This window comes from Nannospalax galili, unplaced genomic scaffold, assembly GCF_000622305.1.
Source record: "Nannospalax galili isolate Female #2095 unplaced genomic scaffold, S.galili_v1.0 scaffold1077, whole genome shotgun sequence".
Lineage (NCBI taxonomy): Eukaryota > Metazoa > Chordata > Mammalia > Rodentia > Spalacidae > Nannospalax > Nannospalax galili.
Window position 1 is genome coordinate 1,202,402 of NW_008340429.1, and position 20,704 is coordinate 1,223,105.

Below are 20,704 nucleotides of genomic sequence, written 5' to 3' on the forward strand. Positions count from 1 at the left end.
CCAGCCAGGGCTCCATCTTTGGCTGGCTCGGCTGTGCTCGCTTCCCACACTGTAGTGGCAATTGCAACTGAACATACATACTCCTTACAGACTTGTTTTTAATTAACACTCAATTAACAATCCACAAGTATGTGCTTAGGTTTTTTACAGCCATAATCATACCCATTAGCTCGGTCACATTCTTTTTGCATATGATTACCTAGTTTCATACTTTGTGGAAGGCACAGCATTTTAATTTGACTTTCCTTCTTCAATGGAGAATCTAAAAGTTAAATTGAAGGTTAAATTGAAGATATTTGAGATTCTCATTGCCTTTTTAAAAAATTAAGCCTGCTGATAACTAAAGGTAATGAAAAAAACTAAAAAATATGGATTGGGGAAACAGATAAATGTGTACATGCTCCCAAGAACAGAAGCAACACGTGTGGCAAGGGCATTCCCTATTTAATGTAGAAGGAAGAAAATCCACCCAAAACTCTGGATATGCTGGAATTGAGACTCAAACTAAGATTGAGGAAAGAAACAATTCTGTATATCAGAATGTAAACCAAAAAGAAAAAGATAATAAAATTCTTCTAAACAAATGATTAGGGGAGGTACGGAGGAGCACATTTAATTCAAGAAAGACAGTGATATATTTGGTTAGATCTTTTGACTCATTACTCTACCAAACTTGTAGCCTAAGGTGAAAGAGTGTTCTATAATGTCTCAAAATACACCTGAGAGATGACTTTTTGTGTCAGTCAACATTTGGTTAACTGTAGATCTGTGAAAGGTAAGTACACTCCTTCAGGTTATAGCTGCTATTAAATCATTGAAATTATTGTTCTACATTTTTGTCCATGACAGTAATAATTAGTATGCATATCTTTCAATTTTATTATTTGGGAAAATACAATCTTCAAAAGCACTCTTTTGACACCCCAAATATTATAATCAAATATTTAAAACATAAATTATTCTGAAAGCAGTACAGAACTTCTACATGACTGAATACAGCAACAGTTGCATTCTGGTGCCTGAACATGGATGGAGGGTTTTGACTTTCTATCTGAGTAGGGCTAGAACTGAGGACAGAAGTTTTCACTCATCTTCAGTACCTCAATTTCATAGATAATTATTCTTTAAAGTAGTGATAATTATTTCCTAAGAATAGAGAATTTAAATAGCAGTGGGCCATGGTGGAGCAGGCCTGTGGACCTTCATTTTGTGTTCTTTTATGCCTTATAGATTTGAAGGAAACAATGTTATCTATTCAAAATGAAAACAGCTTGGGGTATATAAAATAAATAACAGTTATAATTTAAAAATTCTATGGCTAAAAAGGAATCAATGGGGAATAAAATTCAAATATTTTGGCTATCTATCACCTTGCGCTTTTTAAAAAATAAAAATTCCCCAAAGTTAGAAACGTCAGTCTGCAATTCCACACAGAGCCTCTGGGCGCCGCTGTCGGCCAGTGCAGAGCCAGCGCCTATACTCTGGATCCCTGTAGCCTGGAATTTCATGCGCAGAAACCAATACACACCAAAGGAAACTCTTAACTCTCTGAGACCGAGACACGGATTCCCGGCCCCAAAACTGGGGTCCGCCTGCCCAGGATCGAATGCACTTCCACCGCAGTAGACTGCACTTTGTCTAAGTGTGAAGGTGCGGAGGCCTAGAGAGAGCCGGAGCCAGCTATGGGAGGGAGCTGCGCGCAGAGGCACCGCCCCGGCCGCCGGCAGGTACTGTTTCCCTTCCTGCTGCCATTATTCTGCCCCCCGCTCTGCGAGCTGATCCGCTACTCCATTCACGAAGAATTGGACAGGGGTTCGGTGGTGGGGAACCTCGCCAAGGATCTAGGGCTCAGTATCCTGGATGTGTCGGCTCGCAAGCTGCGAGTTAGCGGGGAGAAGCTGCACTTCAGCGTAGACGCGGAGAGCGGGAACTTGCTGGTGAAGGACAGGATAAACCGGGAGCAGGTGTGCAAAGAGAGAAAGAGGTGTGAGCTGCAGTTGGAAGCTGTGGTGGAAAATCCTTTAAACATTTTCCATGTTATTGTGATGATGGAGGATATCAATGATCATGCTCCCGAGTTCCCAAAAAATGAAATAAACTTAGACATAAGTGAGTCTGTCAGCCCGGGGATGAGAACAGTTCTTGAATCTGCAAAAGATCCTGATATTGGTGTGAATTCACTGAGCAAATACCAACTAAGTCCTAACGACTATTATTCTTTGGTAGTGAAAGACAATCCTGATGGTAGCAAATATCCAGAATTAGTATTGCAAAACGACCTGGACCGAGAAACACAGAGCATTCATCACCTGGTGCTGACAGCATTAGACGGTGGGGACCCGCCCCTAAGCGGTACCACTCAGATCCGAATCCGAGTGGTGGATGCTAATGATAATCCCCCGGTGTTCAGCCAGGAGGTATACAGAGTCCACCTTCAGGAAGATGTGCCTCCGGGTACCTCGATCCTACGGGTAAAGGCCACAGATGAGGACCAGGGCATCAATGCAGAATTCACCTACTCCTTCCTAGGTGTAGCTAATGAAGCCCTGCACGTGTTCTCTCTGGATTCCATAACGGGGAAGATTGTAACTTCTCAGCCCTTGGATTTTGAACAAGCAGAAAGATATTCGATAGATGTAGAAGTGAAGGACCGAGGATCTCTTTCCTCACAGTGTAAAGTAATAATAGAAGTTCTAGATGAAAACGACAACAACCCAGAAATAATCATAACTTCTCTATCTGATCAGATTTTGGAGGATTCCCTTTCTGGAATGGTTGTGGCCCTCTTCAAAATTCGAGACCGAGATTCTGGGGAAAACGCAGAAGTCTCGTGTAGTTTGAGTGGAGATAGTCCATTTAAGATTCATTCTTCTTCCAATAATTACTACAAGTTAGTAACAGACAGGACCCTGGATCGTGAACAGACCCCAGAGTACAATGTCACTATCACAGCCGCCGACGGAGGCAAGCCACCCCTCTCTTCCAGCACCACCATCACTCTGCACATCACTGACATCAACGATAACGCACCCATTTTCCAAGAGCCCGCCTACCTGGTGCAGGTACCAGAATACAACCAGCCTGGTACCTAGATCACCCAGGTCACAGCGTGGGATCCAGATATGGGACCCAACGGCCGGGTCTCCTACCCCATCATTGCCAGCGACCTGGAGCCAAGGGCGCTGTCGTCCGGTGGAAAATCCTTTAAACATTTTCCATGTTATTGTGATGATGGAGGATATCAATGATCATGCTCCCGAGTTCCCAAAAAATGAAATAAACTTAGACATAAGTGAGTCTGTCAGCCCGGGGATGAGAACAGTTCTTGAATCTGCAAAAGATCCTGATATTGGTGTGAATTCACTGAGCAAATACCAACTAAGTCCTAACGACTATTATTCTTTGGTAGTGAAAGACAATCCTGATGGTAGCAAATATCCAGAATTAGTATTGCAAAACGACCTGGACCGAGAAACACAGAGCATTCATCACCTGGTGCTGACAGCATTAGACGGTGGGGACCCGCCCCTAAGCGGTACCACTCAGATCCGAATCCGAGTGGTGGATGCTAATGATAATCCCCCGGTGTTCAGCCAGGAGGTATACAGAGTCCACCTTCAGGAAGATGTGCCTCCGGGTACCTCGATCCTACGGGTAAAGGCCACAGATGAGGACCAGGGCATCAATGCAGAATTCACCTACTCCTTCCTAGGTGTAGCTAATGAAGCCCTGCACGTGTTCTCTCTGGATTCCATAACGGGGAAGATTGTAACTTCTCAGCCCTTGGATTTTGAACAAGCAGAAAGATATTCGATAGATGTAGAAGTGAAGGACCGAGGATCTCTTTCCTCACAGTGTAAAGTAATAATAGAAGTTCTAGATGAAAACGACAACAACCCAGAAATAATCATAACTTCTCTATCTGATCAGATTTTGGAGGATTCCCTTTCTGGAATGGTTGTGGCCCTCTTCAAAATTCGAGACCGAGATTCTGGGGAAAACGCAGAAGTCTCGTGTAGTTTGAGTGGAGATAGTCCATTTAAGATTCATTCTTCTTCCAATAATTACTACAAGTTAGTAACAGACAGGACCCTGGATCGTGAACAGACCCCAGAGTACAATGTCACTATCACAGCCGCCGACGGAGGCAAGCCACCCCTCTCTTCCAGCACCACCATCACTCTGCACATCACTGACATCAACGATAACGCACCCATTTTCCAAGAGCCCGCCTACCTGGTGCAGGTACCAGAATACAACCAGCCTGGTACCTAGATCACCCAGGTCACAGCGTGGGATCCAGATATGGGACCCAACGGCCGGGTCTCCTACCCCATCATTGCCAGCGACCTGGAGCCAAGGGCGCTGTCGTCCTACGTGTCTGTGAACCAGGACAGCGGAGTGGTGTTCGCGCAGCGCGCCTTCGACCACGAGCAGCTGCGCTCCTTCCAGCTGACACTGCAGGCGCGCGACCAGGGCTCGCCAGCGCTCAGCGCCAACGTGAGCATACACGTGCTGGTGGGCGACCTCAACGACAACGCGCCGCGCGTGCTCTACCCGGCGCTCGAGCCCGACGGCTCCGCGCTCTTCGACATGGTGCCGCGCGCCGCCGAGCCTGGATACCTGGTCACCAAGGTGGTGGCGGTGGACGCCGACTCGGGACACAACGCCTGGCTGTCGTACCACGTGCTGCAGGCCAGCGACCCCGGGCTCTTCAGCCTGGGGCTGCGCACGGGCGAAGTGCGCACAGCGCGCGCCCTGGGCGACAAGGACGCGGCCCGCCAGCGCCTTCTGGTAGCTGTGCGCGATGGTGGACAGCCGCCCCTCTCGGCCACCGCCACGCTGCACCTGATCTTCGCTGACAGCCTGCAGGAGGTCCTCCCAGCCCTCAGCGATGACCCTTTGCCCTCTGACCCCCAGGCCGAGCTGCAGTTCTACCTGGTGGTGGCCTTGGCCCTGATATCTGTCCTCTTCCTCCTTGAGGTGATTTTGGCTGTTGCCCTGCACCTGCGACGCTCCTCCAGCCCAGGTGCCTGGAGCTGCTTTCAGCCTGCTCTTACCTCCAAGTCTCAACCTGCAGTTCCTCTTAACTCCAGCGAGGGCACGTTACCCTATGCCTATAATTTGTGCATTGCAGGAGATCAAGCTAATCCAGAATTGAATTTTCTCACATCTGTTGGTGATTGTTTAGCCACACAAGATATTCTCAACAAAGATAGCTCTTCAGCACTATTGGCTAGCATTTTAACTCCTAGTGTTGAAGCAGACAAGAAGACATTTAATCAGGTATTTAATATTATGCATTTTATATTCCAGTATGCCAGTGTATTCCAGTATAGTACTATTATTTCAAGATTTTAGACAATCTTTTTGTAAAGTTCATAAGACAAAGCTAAGTCAAACCTATGGGTATCACTCTTAAAACAAAAGTTTTGGTTCAAGGCCAGCCTGGTCTACATAGTGAGTTCCAGGACAGCTGGGGCTACAGGGAGACCCTGTCTCAAAAAGACCAAAAAAAGAAAAAAAAGAAGTTTTGGAGGTATAGGGTGTGGCTCCGTGGTAAAGCACTTAAGCACTTGCCTTATATGCAACAGGCCCTGAATTCTATCCCAGCACCACACAACAAAAGGCTTGCAGTGTTTAGACCTTCTTACTACTCAAAGCCGATATATAGATATAGATATAGATATAGATAGATATTTGAAACAGTGTCTCACTGTGAAGCCCTAGTTTTACCCTGGAACTCACTATGTAGACCAAGTTGGCCTTAAATTCACAGAGATCCAACTGCCTCTGCCTCCCCAGTGCTGGTATTGAAGGTGTACACCACCATAACCAGCCTAAGGTAAAATTTTTGAGGGCTGAGAGTATCTCTCAGTGGTAGACTGCAGTACAGTACTTAGCATGCTCTAGGTCCTGTGTTCCTTCATGTTCTCATTTCTCTCTCTCTCTCTCTCTCTCTCTCTCTCTCTCTCTCTCTCCTCTCTGAAGTACATGAACTCTCAGGTGAAATTTTCATTAAAATTCCCTTTAGTTAAGAATATGAAATACAGTTATATTTTATTTTTGTATTTTAAATGAGAACCCTAATGCTATTCAATATTTATGAAACATTTCATCTTTATTGTGCTTGTTAAACGTTGGTAAGGATTATAGTCATGCATCCTACCTGACAGTTTTGTCCAGACCATGCGATTTTCACATCCACAAGCTCCAGGTCTCTTCAGTCAGTAAACTCAATTGGAATCAAAATTAATTTGCACATTTTCTGTTCTAGTGGTGTTTCCCCCCTGTCCCCAGTGGTGTTTTGAAGCTCTTTTATAAATTAAGCAAGCCCATTTAATAATTAGCCATACTCTCGAGCCGGGAGTATGAAATGTTTTAGAGTTGCAATAATAAGATTGGGCTCTAGGCGCCGCTGTTGACCAATCAGGGAGTGGGAGGAAGCGCGCTGTTGAGTTCCTCTCCCCAACATCTACTACACAAAGCGGAGAGATGGATACTCACACATCCTAATTCTGGAAATAAAAGCATTTCATTCGCTTTCTAATATATTTTGGATGCGGACAGCCTGGAACCTCGGAGAAAAATAAGCTGATTCCGAAAAAACTAAACAGGCCAAGACCCCAGGAGGTAACGGCTCACACTCTACCATGGCGAATCCGCCCCGGCGTCTGGACCGCAGCGGGCTGGTCCTGCTGTGCATTTTCTTGAGGACCTTGCGGACGTTTGGGACCGGGCAGATTCGATATTCTGTGCCAGAAGAGACCGACAAAGGCTTCTTGGTTGGTAACATCTCCAAAGACCTGGGGCTTGAGTCCCGGGAGCTCGCGGAACGCAGAGTCCGCATTGTTTCCAGAGGAAAGACGCAGCTTTTCGCTCTGAATCCGCGAGGCGGCAGCTTGGTCACCGCGGGTAGGATAGACAGGGAGGAGCTCTGTGAGACAGTGTCCTCCTGCTTTTTAAATATGGAGATCCTTGAGGAGGACACCTTGAAGATTTACGGAGTAGAGGTGGAAATCACGGATATTAATGACAACGCACCTAGCTTCCGGGAAGAGGAGGTAGAGATAAAAGTCAGTGAGCATGCCAGTCCTGGATCACGGTTTCCTCTTCCTAACGCTAGGGATCCAGATGTGGGGGTGAACTCCCTCCAAAGCTACCAACTCAGCCCTAGTAGTTACTTTTCCTTGCAAGTGAGAGGTGGAACTGATGGAGCCAAGAATCCGGAGTTAGTGCTGGATGGAGGCCTGGACCGGGAGAAAGAGGCAGCTCACCTCCTCCTCCTCACAGCCTCAGATGGAGGAGATCCCATCCGCAAGGGCACTGTTCCAATTCGAGTGGTGGTCCTCGACGTAAATGACCACATCCCAAAGTTTACACAGTCTGTGTATAGAGTGACTGTTCCCGAAAACCTCAGCTCTGGGACTCGAGTGCTTGTGGTAAACGCCACGGATCTGGATGAGGGGATCAACGGGGAAGTGATGTACTCATTTCGGAATGTGGAAAGCAAAGCTTCTGAAATATTTTGGTTGAATTCACAAACTGGAGAAGTTCTAGTAGGAAAGTCTCTAGATTTTGAAAAATTTAAATTCTATGAGATGGAAATTCAAGGCCAAGATGGTGGAGGTCTTTTGAGCACTACTAAGCTGTTGATTACAGTTATGGATGTGAATGATAATGCTCCAGAAATAGCTATCACCTCTTCGGTTAATTCAGTGCTGGAAAATTCTCCTTCAGGTACAGTAGTTGCCCTTTTAAATGTTCAAGATCAAGATTCTGGAGAAAATGGTCAGGTCTCCAGTTTCATTCCTAACCATCTTCCTTTCAAGTTAGAAAAGACTTATGGAAATTATTATAAGTTGATAACAAGCCAGGAGCTAGACCGAGAGCAAGTTGAGAGTTACAATATCACATTGACAGCCACAGATCAGGGAAGTCCACCCTTGTCTACAGAAATTCACCTCTTCCTGAAAGTGGAGGATGCCAACGATAACCCTCCGGTTTTCACTTGTTCCTCTTACTCTACCTACATTCCTGAAAATAACCCCAGAGGATCTTCCATCTTCTCAGTGAGCGCTCTGGACAGGGATAGCAGAGAAAATGCCCAGGTCTCTTACTCTCTAACAGACGCCACCATCCAGGGAGCTCCTCTATCCTCTTACGTATCTATCAACTCAGACACGGGTGTACTGTATGCACTGCAGTCCTTCGACTATGAGCAGTTCCAGACTCTACAGCTAGGAGTGACAGCACGTGACAACGGAGATCCGCCACTCAGTAGCAATATTTCACTGATGCTGTTCCTACTGGACCAGAACGACAACACCCCGGAGATTCTGTACCCCGCCCTCCCCACGGATGGCTCCACTGGTGTGGAACTGGCACCCCGCTCTGCAGAACCTGATTATTTAGTAACCAAGGTAGTGGCGGTGGACAGGGACTCAGGACAGAACGCCTGGCTGTCATACCGTCTGCTCAAAGCCAGCGAGCCCGGACTCTTCTCGGTGGGGCTGCACACTGGGGAGGTGCGCACTGTCCGTGCCGTGCTGGACAAGGATGCGCTCAAGCAGAGCCTCGTGGTGACTGTCCAGGATCACGGTCAACCGCCTCTCTCAGCCACCGTCACGTTCACGGTGGTGGTGGCTGACAGCATCCCAGAAGTCCTGGCGGACTTGATTAGTCTGGAGTCTCCCGCCAATCCAGATGAGTCTGGGCTCACGCTCTACCTAGTTGTGGCCATCACAGCAGTCTCCTGTGTCTTCCTCATCTTCGTCGTGGTACTGATGGTGGTCAGACTTCGGCGCTGGCACTCCTCGCATCTGCTCCAGGCTGCCAGCGGATTGGCTGCTACGCCGCCTTCGCACTTTGTGGGCGTGGATGGGGTGCGTGCTTTTCTACAGACCTATTCCCAGGAAGTGTCGCTCACTGCGAACTCCGGGAAGAGTCATCTGATCTTCCCGCAGCCCAACTATGCAGATACACTGATCAGCCAGGAGAGCTGTGGGAAAAGCGAGCCTCTCCTGATAGCTGAAGACTCAACTACCATTTTAGACAAATGTGACCCGACAAATATTCAGGTGAGATATATTTCTCTGCTTCTCAATTCTCTGTTTTTGCTGTTTTGGCACAAGTCTTAGGGGATTTTTGCTGAGGTGGTTATGAAAATTTGGCTTCAGGCGGGCATAATTAATCGATAGGTACTTAGAGCAATGCGTGCTTTGTATTTATCCTTTCATCTGATTACCATCATTTTTTCAAAAGGGCTTTGGGAAAGTCATTTTCTTTTGGTTCTTGCATGTTTTCTTTTTATTTTAAAAGGTTATATCAAATGTCTTGGCTTGCTTTGTAGTGAATTGAACTTAATATTTTTCCATCATCATGGTCAGTGGCTATCAATATAAACTAATTACAATTCAGTTTAATGATTCGCAAACAGTTTATTTCACTTTCACAATTTCTGCTGATGTATGGTTATAGTCTATGATTATTTGCTTCTAATGTTCTAATTTAACCCGATCCAGTACGGTGTTCTCCATAGCTTTCATTTATCTACACACATTTATACATGTGATGAGTTTTTTTTCTGACCATGCAATAGTTCCATTTTGCTTTTTGGTGACTGATAATATATTCAGAGTCTGTTGACTAATTCAGTTTTGTCTTGTTGCTTCATCATTCACAAGGTTTTGGTACAGGATGTGGTTGGGAGAAGAAATGAGTGTAGGGCTTGTTTTCTTACAGTGCTCACATCTGTTACCACTGTGGCTTCAGTTATTTCTTCAGAACAACCTAGTGACTTGCTGAGTTGGTTTTGCTTCCTCTTATTCTTTCACTTTCATGTCTTGTAGAATGCTTTTTAATATGCCAAATTCACATACATACAGAGCTGATTTTTTTCTCCTGCATCTCATAGTTAGTTTCAAATCTCTCAAAGATACACTTTTCACATTTGTTCATATAGAATAGCTCATGAAAATTAGAGATGGAGTATTTAGGCTTTATAAGAGACTGATTTAGGGGTTCGGATCAATGATAGAGTATATGCTTAGCATGTTCAAGACTCTTTGTGTTCTGCCTAACATCCCTCTGGAAAAAAAGGTTGACTTAGCTTGTATTCCTCTATGCACTTTCATTTTTAGTCACCCCAAGGGTCTCTGATTCCTTCTTTTTTCCTTCACAAGCTCATTTTGTACTACATTTAAGTATATTACATTATTATAATAAGAAACAGCTTGCTACTAAAGCCTCAGTACTTATCTAATGATATGCATATTATCTGAGCATGGAGTAGCAAAGCCAAGCAAGAGACTTATCTGGGGGAATCTGATCACAGGAAACACCTCTGAATTCTATGTCACTTCTATATGTTTGGTCCAAATTACTTTCACACTAATATTTGTTTTCAAATTTATGTATCTTATTTAGGAGCTGAGCTTAATGTAATTAATTATGAAATTGAATATCTAGTGACTGGGCAATCTTTTTTCAACTGCAGGAAAAGAAATTCTTCCCAACAGATGCCTGAAATTTGTCTTGAACTCAAGAAAAATATTGGAGTGTTTTGAGTATCTGGGGGGTAGAACTTATGCTTGTGGAATTCCAAACTCTGAAAAAGGATTTAAGGCATTACACTTGAACTGGAACTAGGTTAATCAAAAGGATATTGGATTGGTAGAGAGAGGTAGCCACATATTTTTTAAGCATAGTTGAAACTAGTTCGGGGGCTGGTTAACCAAGATCAAGAAGAAGAAGGAGGAGGAGGAGGAGGAGGAGGAGGAGGAGGAGGGGAGGAGGAGAGGAGGAAGAGGAGGAAGAAGAAGAAGAAACAATATTGGCTCTGAAACTTGATATTAAGTTTTTTCGACTTGCAAGTACCCGTAAGTTCTGTTATGATACAACATATAGTCTATTTAAATAAAAGGATAAAAAGAGAAGATGCCTTCACATTTCATGCCATTAATAAGGCAATCTGCCAGACTATACCTTTATATTTATGATAAAAGATTGAATGAACATTTAATAATCCTTTTTAACACATCTATATTATAACTAGGAAAATTTTCTAACTTAAAAAATTTTTATTATTTTTATTTTATGTGTATGCATGTATTGCCTGCATGTAGGTAAGTGCACCTGTGTCATGCAATGCCCGCAGAGGACAGAAGAAGCTGCCAGATTCCCTGAAACTGGAGTTACCAACAGTTGTTAGCTGCCATGTGGGTGCTGGGATTCAAACCCAGGTCTTCTGAAATAACAACCAGTGTTCTTAACTGCTGAACCATCTCTCCAGCCCCCATAACTAGGAAAAATTTGTGGCATCCGCCATCTTTATTCTGAGTATGCCCTGAGCAGTTTTGAGTGTTCCTCCTGTGGCAAAAGGAGTAGGAAAATTATGCATATATCAGACTGAAGTTAATATTGAGCATCATTTCAGGGATGTCAAAATTTTCCCATATCATTTGGTGGTGCTGTTTTTTCATGTGGTCTTTTCTTGAGAGAAAACTTGGCTGGTTCTTCCAATGTGTGCATTTCCTCTGATTAGAAAAATACAGACCTTTTCATTTCTCATTAATGGGTTAATAATTATACTATAGAACCTCACCTCTAAAGAACCTTCTTCAATAGAAAATTCTAGAAAAATAGGCAGAGCTCAAACTCATAAACTCCTTTCTTCTTTGTGCATCAATCCAACATATCTCAATATACCTATTCCCATTGAGCCTGTAAAGGCTCTGACTGCAATTTTGTAAACAGACTCCAGGTGCCGCTGTTGGCCAATTCGCTGCAAGCTTTGGATCCCGGGATCCAGCCTAGTGATTTTGTGTGCGCACACTGAAGGCTGAAAGGAGTGGCGGGACTTGAATTTTCTGCTTGACAAATCTGATTAGAAATTGTGATACCCTCAAGCTTGGAGTACTGGGTTTTCTTGGTGGTGAAAGTAAACATTCTTAAAGTAATTTGTGAAGCTTTTCTTAACACTGGATGCTGCACTGAACAGCGAAATAAGGATGGAACACCAGGCGAAGCAAAGGAGCAGGAGCCCTTGGCGGCAAGTACCCTTTCTCTTCCTGCTGCCTTTGTTCTGCACTTGTCTCTCTGAGCAGGTCCGATATTCTATTCCGGAAGAAATGGCTGTGGGCTCGGTAGTAGGAAACCTCGCTGAGGACCTGGGGCTGCATGTTCAAGATTTACTGACTCGAAACCTCAGAGTTAGTGCAGAGAAACAGTATCTTACTGTGGACACTGAAAACGGAAACATAGTTGTGAATGACAGATTAGATCGAGAGCTGCTTTGCCCTCAAGACCCTCTGTGTGTCCTGCCCTTGGAGATTGTGGCAGAAAATCCTCTAAACGTTTTTCACATAAGTGTGGTGATAGAAGATATAAATGATAATCCACCTCATTTCCTCCAAAATAATATTGTTTTACAAATCAATGAATTTGCAATTCCAGGCACTAAGTTTGGCCTGGAATCTGCTGTAGATGCAGATGTAGGACCTCACTCTCTCCAGAGTTACCAGCTCAGCTCTAATGAGCATTTCTCTCTGATGGTCAAGGACAAGACTGAAGGCAAGACTGCCCCAGAATTAGTGTTAGAGAAGGCTCTGGACAGGGAACAGCAGAGCTCCCATTTCCTGATCTTGACAGCATTAGATGGGGGAGATCCGGTTCTAACTGGCACTGCTCAGATTCAAATTGAAGTCACTGATGCCAATGACAACCCTCCAGTGTTCAGCCAGGAATCATACAAAGTCAGCCTTAGAGAGAATGTGCCCTCAGGAACTTCTGTGGTCAAGGTGATGGCCACTGACCAGGATGAAGGTATCAATGCAGAAATCACCTACTCCTTCAAGTTACTAGGAGAGGATATTGGAAATAAGTTTATCCTAGATCATCAAACTGGAGAAATTAAATTGAAAGAACCTGTAGACTTTGAAATCAGGAGGAGTTATACCATGAACATAGAAGCCAAGGATGGCGGAGGCATGGCTACTGAATGTAAGGTTATACTAGAAATTATAGATGAGAACGACAATGTCCCAGAAGTGGTTTTTACTTCAGTGTCCAATTCCATAACCGAGGATGCAGAACCTGGGACAGTGATGGCTCTGTTCAAAACATATGACAAAGATTCAGAAGAAAACGGAAGAGTGACAAGCTTCATAAAAGAAAAGGTTCCTTTTAGAATTGAATCTTCAGCCAGTAATTACTACAAGCTTGTAACAAATGGCATCCTGGACCGGGAACAGACTCCGGAATACAAAGTCACCCTCGTCGCCACTGATCAAGGCAAGCCGGCCCTCTCCTCCAGCACTAGTATCACCCTACACATCGGGGATGTAAACGACAACGCCCCGGTTTTCCATCAGGCCTCCTACTTTGTCCACGTGGCTGAGAACAACCCGCCTGGAGCCTCCATCGCTCAAGTCAGCGCCTCTGACCCGGATTTGGGACCCAACGGCCGGGTCTCCTACTCCATCATTGCCAGCGACCTGGAGCCAAGGGCGCTGTCGTCCTACGTGTCTGTGAACCAGAACAGCGGAGTGGTGTTCGCGCAGCGCGCCTTCGACCACGAGCAGCTGCGCTCCTTCCAGCTGACACTGCAGGCGCGCGACCAGGGCTCGCCAGCGCTCAGCGCCAACGTGAGCATGCGCGTGCTGGTGGGCGACCTCAACGACAACGCGCCGCGCGTGCTCTACCCCGCGCTCGAGCCCGACGGCTCCGCGCTCTTCGACATGGTGCCGCGCGCCGCCGAGCCTGGATACCTGGTCACCAAGGTGGTGGCGGTGGACGCCGACTCGGGACACAACGCCTGGCTGTCGTACCACGTGCTGCAGGCCAGCGACCCCGGGCTCTTCAGCCTGGGGCTGCGCACGGGCGAAGTGCGCACAGCGCGCGCCCTGGGCGACAAGGACGCGGCCCGCCAGCGCCTTCTGGTAGCTGTGCGCGATGGTGGACAGCCGCCCCTCTCGGCCACCGCCACGCTGCACCTGATCTTCGCTGACAGCCTGCAGGAGGTCCTCCCAGCCCTCAGCGATGACCCTTTGCCCTCTGACCCCCAGGCCGAGCTGCAGTTCTACCTGGTGGTGGCCTTGGCCCTGATCTCGGCGCTCTTTCTTTTCGCTGTGATTCTCGCCATTGCCCTACGTCTGCGACACTCCACCAGTCCCACCATCTGGGGCTGCTTTCAGCCTGGACTCTGTTCTGAGTCTAGACCTGTGGTTCCTCCCAACTACAGCGAGGGAACATTGCCATACTCCTACAATCTGTATGTTGCCTCCAATTGCAGAAAAACAAAGTCTCATTTTCTTACCTTGAAGCCAGAAATGGTTCCTCCACAACTTTCTACAGAAACTTCTTTGGCAGTAAGTGTCACTGAAGAGAATAACAAGATAACCTCTGATTCTGTTGCTTCTACCCACGTGAGTTTGAACGAGTCTTTTGCAAGTTGTTTTCAAATCTTAAAGCACATTATAGATACAATTATAGATGCAGTTGGTTCTTTCATTTGCGCACTCACTTCTTTCCTGTTTTTTCTCTTTGTAACTTCACTTTAGGCTTCAAGTATTTTGAAATAATTTATCCATGCACACCCAAAAGCAAAACAAAGTATTGAGGTGTAGTATGACACTGCTATTCAAATTTCTTTTATTTTTATTACATTCTCGTGTGTGTGTGTGTGTGTGTGTGTGTGTGTGTGTGTGCACTTGCATCATGTGGAGGTCCGAAGACAACTTTCAGGAGTCAGTCCTTTGCTTGTGCTACGTTGATCCCAAGGTGAATTCAGGTTCCATCAGGCTTGGCAGCGAGCACTGTGTGCATGTGCGTGTTTCTTGAGACTGGGTCCCCCTGTAGCCACAGCTGGCCTGGAACTTACTGTGTAGACTGGGCTGACCTTGACCTCACAGAAATCTGCCTGCTTTTGCTTCCCAAGTACTGGAATTAAAGGTGTGTGCCACCACACCCAGCCATTCAAATATTTTTTTATTGAACTATAATTTTGTCTTTCCATAGGTGTTTATTGGGAAAGCAATATCTTGGGCTCCTGAGGCTTTTTCTCTATTAATTATAAATTGAGAGGAACTATGTTAGACACTATTTTTTTTTTTTTAGTCTTTTTTGAGACAGGGTCTCCCTGTAGCCCCAGCTGACCTGGAACTCACTATGTAGACCAGGCTGGCCTCGAACTCACAGCGATCTGCCTGCCTCTGCCTCCTGAGTGCTGGGATTAAAGGTATACACTACCACGCCCAGCCTAAACAATATTTTTGAAAACAGTGATGTGGTGATAATTTGATAATAGTATCCAGACATATTTACTAGGGATTCTTTTCATCTCAGTCAGTTTCATGTCTGATCTTTCCTCACAGCTACCTACAAGTTTCCTCCCAATTTTATTTTATGGCCACTGGGGCTTGTATGTAGCTCAGTTATAGAATTTGTACTTGGCCATTGGAGATGGCTAAGGTTCAGTCTCCAGCAACTATCATCATAAAGTGCTTGTCCTCGGAATATAATTTCTATACACATCAAATATATGTAGCCAACTACTTTTTAGATGCTTTCCTATATTCTGATGTGTTTCTGAATGTATTGCCAATAATTATCAGTAATTAGACCTAGGCCAGTTACCCAGGAAAAGCTGTTTATAATATTGTTTGGGTTGCTAATTTTCTTTTACTGCCTTTTTCAATTCTAAATACCCTTTTGAATTACAATGCATTTTAAAATTGTAGCGCACTATCATTATTTCCAGTTAATGCAAAATGTAATGCTTCCATTTAGTCTAACTGCCACATGCCAATCTGATAATGTGTACAATAACAGTTCTCAGTTTTGACTTCTATATTGTCATGAAATTTTGTTTTTCAGTTATTAAATGCCAACTTGTTGAAGCATTTCTTCAGTTTAGGCAAACTCAATAAATCTATTTTTTTTGCCCTAAATTATATATAGATCCAAGTATTTAAGTTATTTTGTTTAGAGTTTTGCAATATAGGAAACTCCTTGGGAATTGTAACTTATAACAGGTGTGTTGGCAGGGGAATGATCTCAAATAGGTACTCTTTAAAAAGGGTTAAAATTATTGCTTGTAGAAAAAAGAGTAAAAATTCATTGGAAAATTGGAAAACACAAAAACAGCTACCAAGAATCTCAAGGAAGCGGGTCTGTATAAAAAATATTAGGGAACTAAAAAGAACCTATGAAGTTTCTACTGTGGTTAGTTTAGTCGGTTCGATTTTCATCTCCGTTTGAACAGTAGGTGAAGCTAAAGTACAAACCCAAAAATCCTTTCCCACAGTTCAAGATTGTGCAGTAATTGGTTCAGACTCTGAGCGCCGCTGTTCACCAATCAGGGAGGAAAAGCCAGAAAGATCCTTACATGCGCCTAAAGTACAAAGCACAGATAGATTGAAACAAGCCATCTCTTGGAAGAACCTGAACAGAAGAGCTCGCCCCACCCGCCACCAGTCGGAATCCAGGGATTGAAAGCTGGTTCTGGCTTGAGTGGTCAAGGCAGAATTGAAAATAACCCTCCAGGGAAGAGACGATGATCCCTTCGCCACCGCACTGGGACTGCAAAGGGCTGTTATGTCTGGGAGTCCTCCTCAAGATTCTGTGGGAAGCCGGATCCACCCAGATACACTATTCGGTTTCCGAGGAGCTGGAGAAGGGCTCTAGGGTGGGGAACATCTCCAAGGACCTGGGGCTGCAGCCCCGGGAGCTGGCAGAGGGCAGAGTCCGCATTGTCTCCAGAGGTAGGGCTCAACTTTTCTCTCTGAATCCGAGAAGCGGCAGCTTGGTCACCACAGGCAGGATAGACAGGGAGGAGCTCTGTGTGGGGTTCATCAAGTGTCAGTTAAATCTAGAGATTCTGATGGAAGATAAGGGGAAAATATACGGGGTGGAAGTAGAAGTGAGGGACATCAATGACAATGCTCCCTTCTTCCGCGAAAGTGAATTAGAAATAAAAGTGAGTGAGCACGCAGCCACTGGGATGCGCTTCCCGCTTCCCCATGCTTGGGATCCGGATATCGGGAAGAACTCTCTTCAGAGCTACGAGCTCAGTCCGAATACTCACTTCTCCCTGGAGGTGCAAAACGGAGCGGACGGTAACAAGTACCCGGAATTGGTGCTGGAGCGCGCGCTGGACCGCGAGGAAAAGGCCGCGCAGCTCCTTGTCCTCACCGCTTCCGACGCGGGCGACCCGGTCCGCACAGGCACCGCGCGCATCCGCGTGACAGTCCTTGACGCGAACGACAACGCCCCGGCATTCGCTCGGTCCGAGTACCGCGTGAATGTTCCGGAGAACGTGGCAGTGGGCACTCAGCTGCTTCTAGTCAACGCCACCGACCCGGACGAGGGCGCCAATGCGGAAGTGATGTATTCTTTCCGGTACGTGGACGACAAGGCGGCCAAAGTTTTCAAGTTAGACAGCAGTTTAGGGACAATATCAACCGTAGGAGAGTTGAACCACGAGGAATCGGGTTTCTACGAGATGGAAGTGCAAGCGACGGATAATGCTGGCTACTCCGCCCGTGCCAAGGTCCTGGTCACAGTTCTGGACGTGAATGACAATGCCCCAGAAGTAGCCATCACGTCTCTCACGAGCTCGGTTCCGGAGAACGCTCCCCAAGGGACGCTGATTGCCCTTTTAAATGTAAATGACCAAGACTCGGGAGAAAACGGCCAGGTTACCTGTTCCATTCAGGACAACCTGCCCTTTAAACTGGATAAATCTTACGGAAATTACTATAGTTTAGTCACAGACACCGTCTTAGACAGGGAACAAGTTCCCAGCTACAACATCACGGTGACCGCCACTGACGGGGGCAGTCCGCCGCTGGCAACCCACACGCACCTCTCGCTGCATGTAGCTGACACAAACGATAACCCGCCCTTCTTCCCTCAGGCCTCCTACTCTGCCTACATCCGGGAGAACAACCCCAGAGGTGCCTCCATCGCCTCTGTGATGGCCCACGACCCCGACAGTGACAAGAACGCCCAAGTCACCTACTCCCTGGCTGAGGACACCCTCCAGGGTGTGCCCCTTTCCTCTTACGTCTCTATCAACTCGGACACGGGTGTCCTGTACGCACTGCACTCCTTTGACTATGAGCAGTTCCGGGATCTACAGCTGCTAGTGACGGCGCGGGACAGTGGGGACCCGCCACTCAGCAGCAACGTGTCACTGAGCCTGTTCGTGCTAGATCAGAACGACAACGCCCCCGAAATTTTGTACCCCGTTCTCCCCACGGACGGCTCTACAGGAGTGGAGCTGGCGCCTCGCTCGGCAGAGCCTGGTTATCTGGTGACGAAGGTGGTGGCGGTGGACAGAGACTCGGGACAGAACGCCTGGCTGTCCTACCGTCTTCTCAAGGCCAGCGAGCCAGGACTCTTCTCCGTGGGGCTGCACACAGGCGAAGTCAGTACCGCGCGGGCCCTGCTGGACCGAGATGCTCTCAAGCAGAGCCTCGTAGTAGCGGTGCAGGACCATGGCCAGCCTCCTCTCTCGGCCACCGTCACCCTCACTGTGGCGATAGCCGACAGCATCCCCGACGTCCTGGCAGATCTGGACACTCTAGAGTCTCCCTCCAGCTCCGAAACCTCTGGACTCACGCTCTACCTGGTGGTGGCAGTGGCCGCAGTCTCTTGCGTCTTCCTGGCCTTTGTTCTGGTGCTGCTGGCGCTCCGGCTGCTTCGCTGGCACTCACTGCGCATGCTCCAAGCTGCAGGAAGCCGATTGGCTGCCGTTCCGGCCTCTCACTTGGTGGGCGTGGACGGAGTGCAAGCTTTCCTGCAGACCTATTCGCACGAGGTCTCACTCACAGCAGGCTCTCGGAAGAGTCAACTGATCTTCCCGCAGCCCAAGTATACAGACACGCTTATCAGCCAGGAAAGTTGTGAGAAAAGCGAGCCTCTTTTACCGTCTGGTGATTCGGTATTTTCTAAAGAAAACCATGCGTTAATTCAGGTGAGTTCATATAAACTGTTCTCTGAGCGTGGACCAATTTGAATATAGATGATTCATGTGTATTTGGAATTGATAAAACAGATGTCAACAAACTGACATGGCAGGCACCACCAACAACCTAGTCAGTCACCTTTTTAAATTTAAACTATTTATAAAATAACACTATCACACTTAATATTGCATAATGTAGAAACAATCTATATATTACTCTATACTGTATAATTTGGTAGCTTAGTTTATCAACTATAATACTTTTTCTGCTTTTAATTATTTTTCCTTTTGGCCATGAAACAGCTTTGTGTCAGTTATCTAATGCCGGTTTATCTGTTAAGAATGCAGATTCTGGACCTGATTGGGTATGACTCAGTAGTAGAACACTTGCCTAGCATGTAAGGAGAGGAGACCCTGATTCAATCTCCAGCAAAGGCTGAGGGAACAGATTCCTCTAGAATGGAGAAATACAACTTAAGGAAATGTTCAGGGAGAGGAGAGCATTGAACTAAGATCTGTGCATGCTAAGTGCTTTACCTCTGGGTTACATCCCTAACCCCAATAGAATGGTTTTTAAACTACTTTTGAAACTGCTATATTTTAAAGGACATTATTTCTGGTTGTTAGAGATATTTACAATTATACTTTTAAAAATATATTTATTATTTCTACATGTATGAATGTATTGCCTGCATGTATGTAAGTGCATCCCTGTTGTGCAATGCCAGTGGAGGTCAGAAGGCAGAGTCAAATCCCCCAGAATTGGAGTTATAGACTGCCATGTGGGTGTGGGGAATTGAACCCAGGTCTTCTGCAAGAGCAGTCAGTGCTCTTAACTGCTGAGCCATCTCTCCAGCCCTATCCTTTCTTTTTTAAAGATTTATTCATTTGTATATGTGTCACTTTGTCTGTGTGAGTGTATACACACATACAGATGCTAGAAGAGCACATTGGCTGTCTCTCTCACTTTCTGCCCGTTCCTTTGAGGCAAGGTTTCTCCATGGATCTGGGACTTACATTTTCTCAGCTAGCCGGGAAACCAGCAAGTGCCAACAATTCTGTTACTGACCTCCTTGGAGCTGAGATTACAGGCATGAGTCGGACAGTGACCTATTACACCTGTTCTGAGATCCAAGCTCTAGTCCTCATGATTGCACTGCAAACACTGTAAACTGCTGAGTCATCTCTTCAGCCCTGCCCTGCCTTTATACCTCTGTGATAATGGAGTCATTTGATATTTTCCAATCATTCAACTTCCAAATATGGGGAGTTTTATTTCTTATACACTTGAGATTTTTCTCAAATACAGAATTTATGTGTTATAATGAGGAATAACTAATGATTTTTCATTTCTACAACAGTTTGCAGTAATACAATATGTATATTATAGAATAATAAAATAATAAAGTTAAACATGCTTTCTACTCATTTTACCTGAACTGATGATATTAATGGTGATTTTGTGAAATATCCAGAATTCACAAATGTGGCATAATCATGTTTACATTTTGTCATTTACACGGTGGAGAATTTCTCGAAGAAATACCTTAAAATTTCTGATGTGTTTTGAGCAAATTTCTGATTTGAGGAAACTGCAGAAACTTTGCTGCAATTTCTTCTTCATTCCTTAAAATTTCCCTTTTACAAACAAGGAAAATCTTTTGAAAAGTACAGGTTCTAAATATTTCCTCAGAACCTTAGATTTACTGTACAATGTTTATCATAAATTTTATT

General features: G+C 45.7%; 2 protein-coding genes across 23 annotated transcripts in view; both read left to right on the forward strand.

Moving 5' to 3' along the window:
- Positions 1–20,704, forward strand: part of LOC103736114 (protocadherin gamma-C4) — a 177,030-nt gene that overhangs the window by 77,812 nt on the left and 78,514 nt on the right. The window contains exons 1-2 of one of the 22 annotated variants that reach the window (XM_029564694.1): positions 6,439–9,080; positions 10,499–10,735. The exons of 16 other annotated variants lie outside the window; for them this stretch is intronic. In XM_029564694.1, coding sequence (XP_029420554.1) covers positions 6,654–9,080; positions 10,499–10,528 — 2,457 coding nt within the window. In that variant the 5' untranslated portion in view covers positions 6,439–6,653 and the 3' untranslated portion in view covers positions 10,529–10,735. Of the gene's footprint in view, positions 1–6,438; positions 9,081–10,498; positions 10,736–11,508; positions 14,427–15,265; positions 18,980–20,704 lie in introns of those variants that run through there. 5 more of the 22 variants (XM_029564696.1, XM_029564698.1, XM_017798790.2 and 2 more) reach the window with 5 other exon arrangements.
- Positions 1,404–5,376, forward strand: LOC103736112 (protocadherin gamma-B7-like). The gene is given in 2 exon segments (XM_017798767.2): positions 1,404–2,417; positions 3,601–5,376. Coding segments are annotated over 2 exon segments (2,496 nt in total). The 5' UTR covers positions 1,404–1,682; the 3' UTR covers positions 5,362–5,376.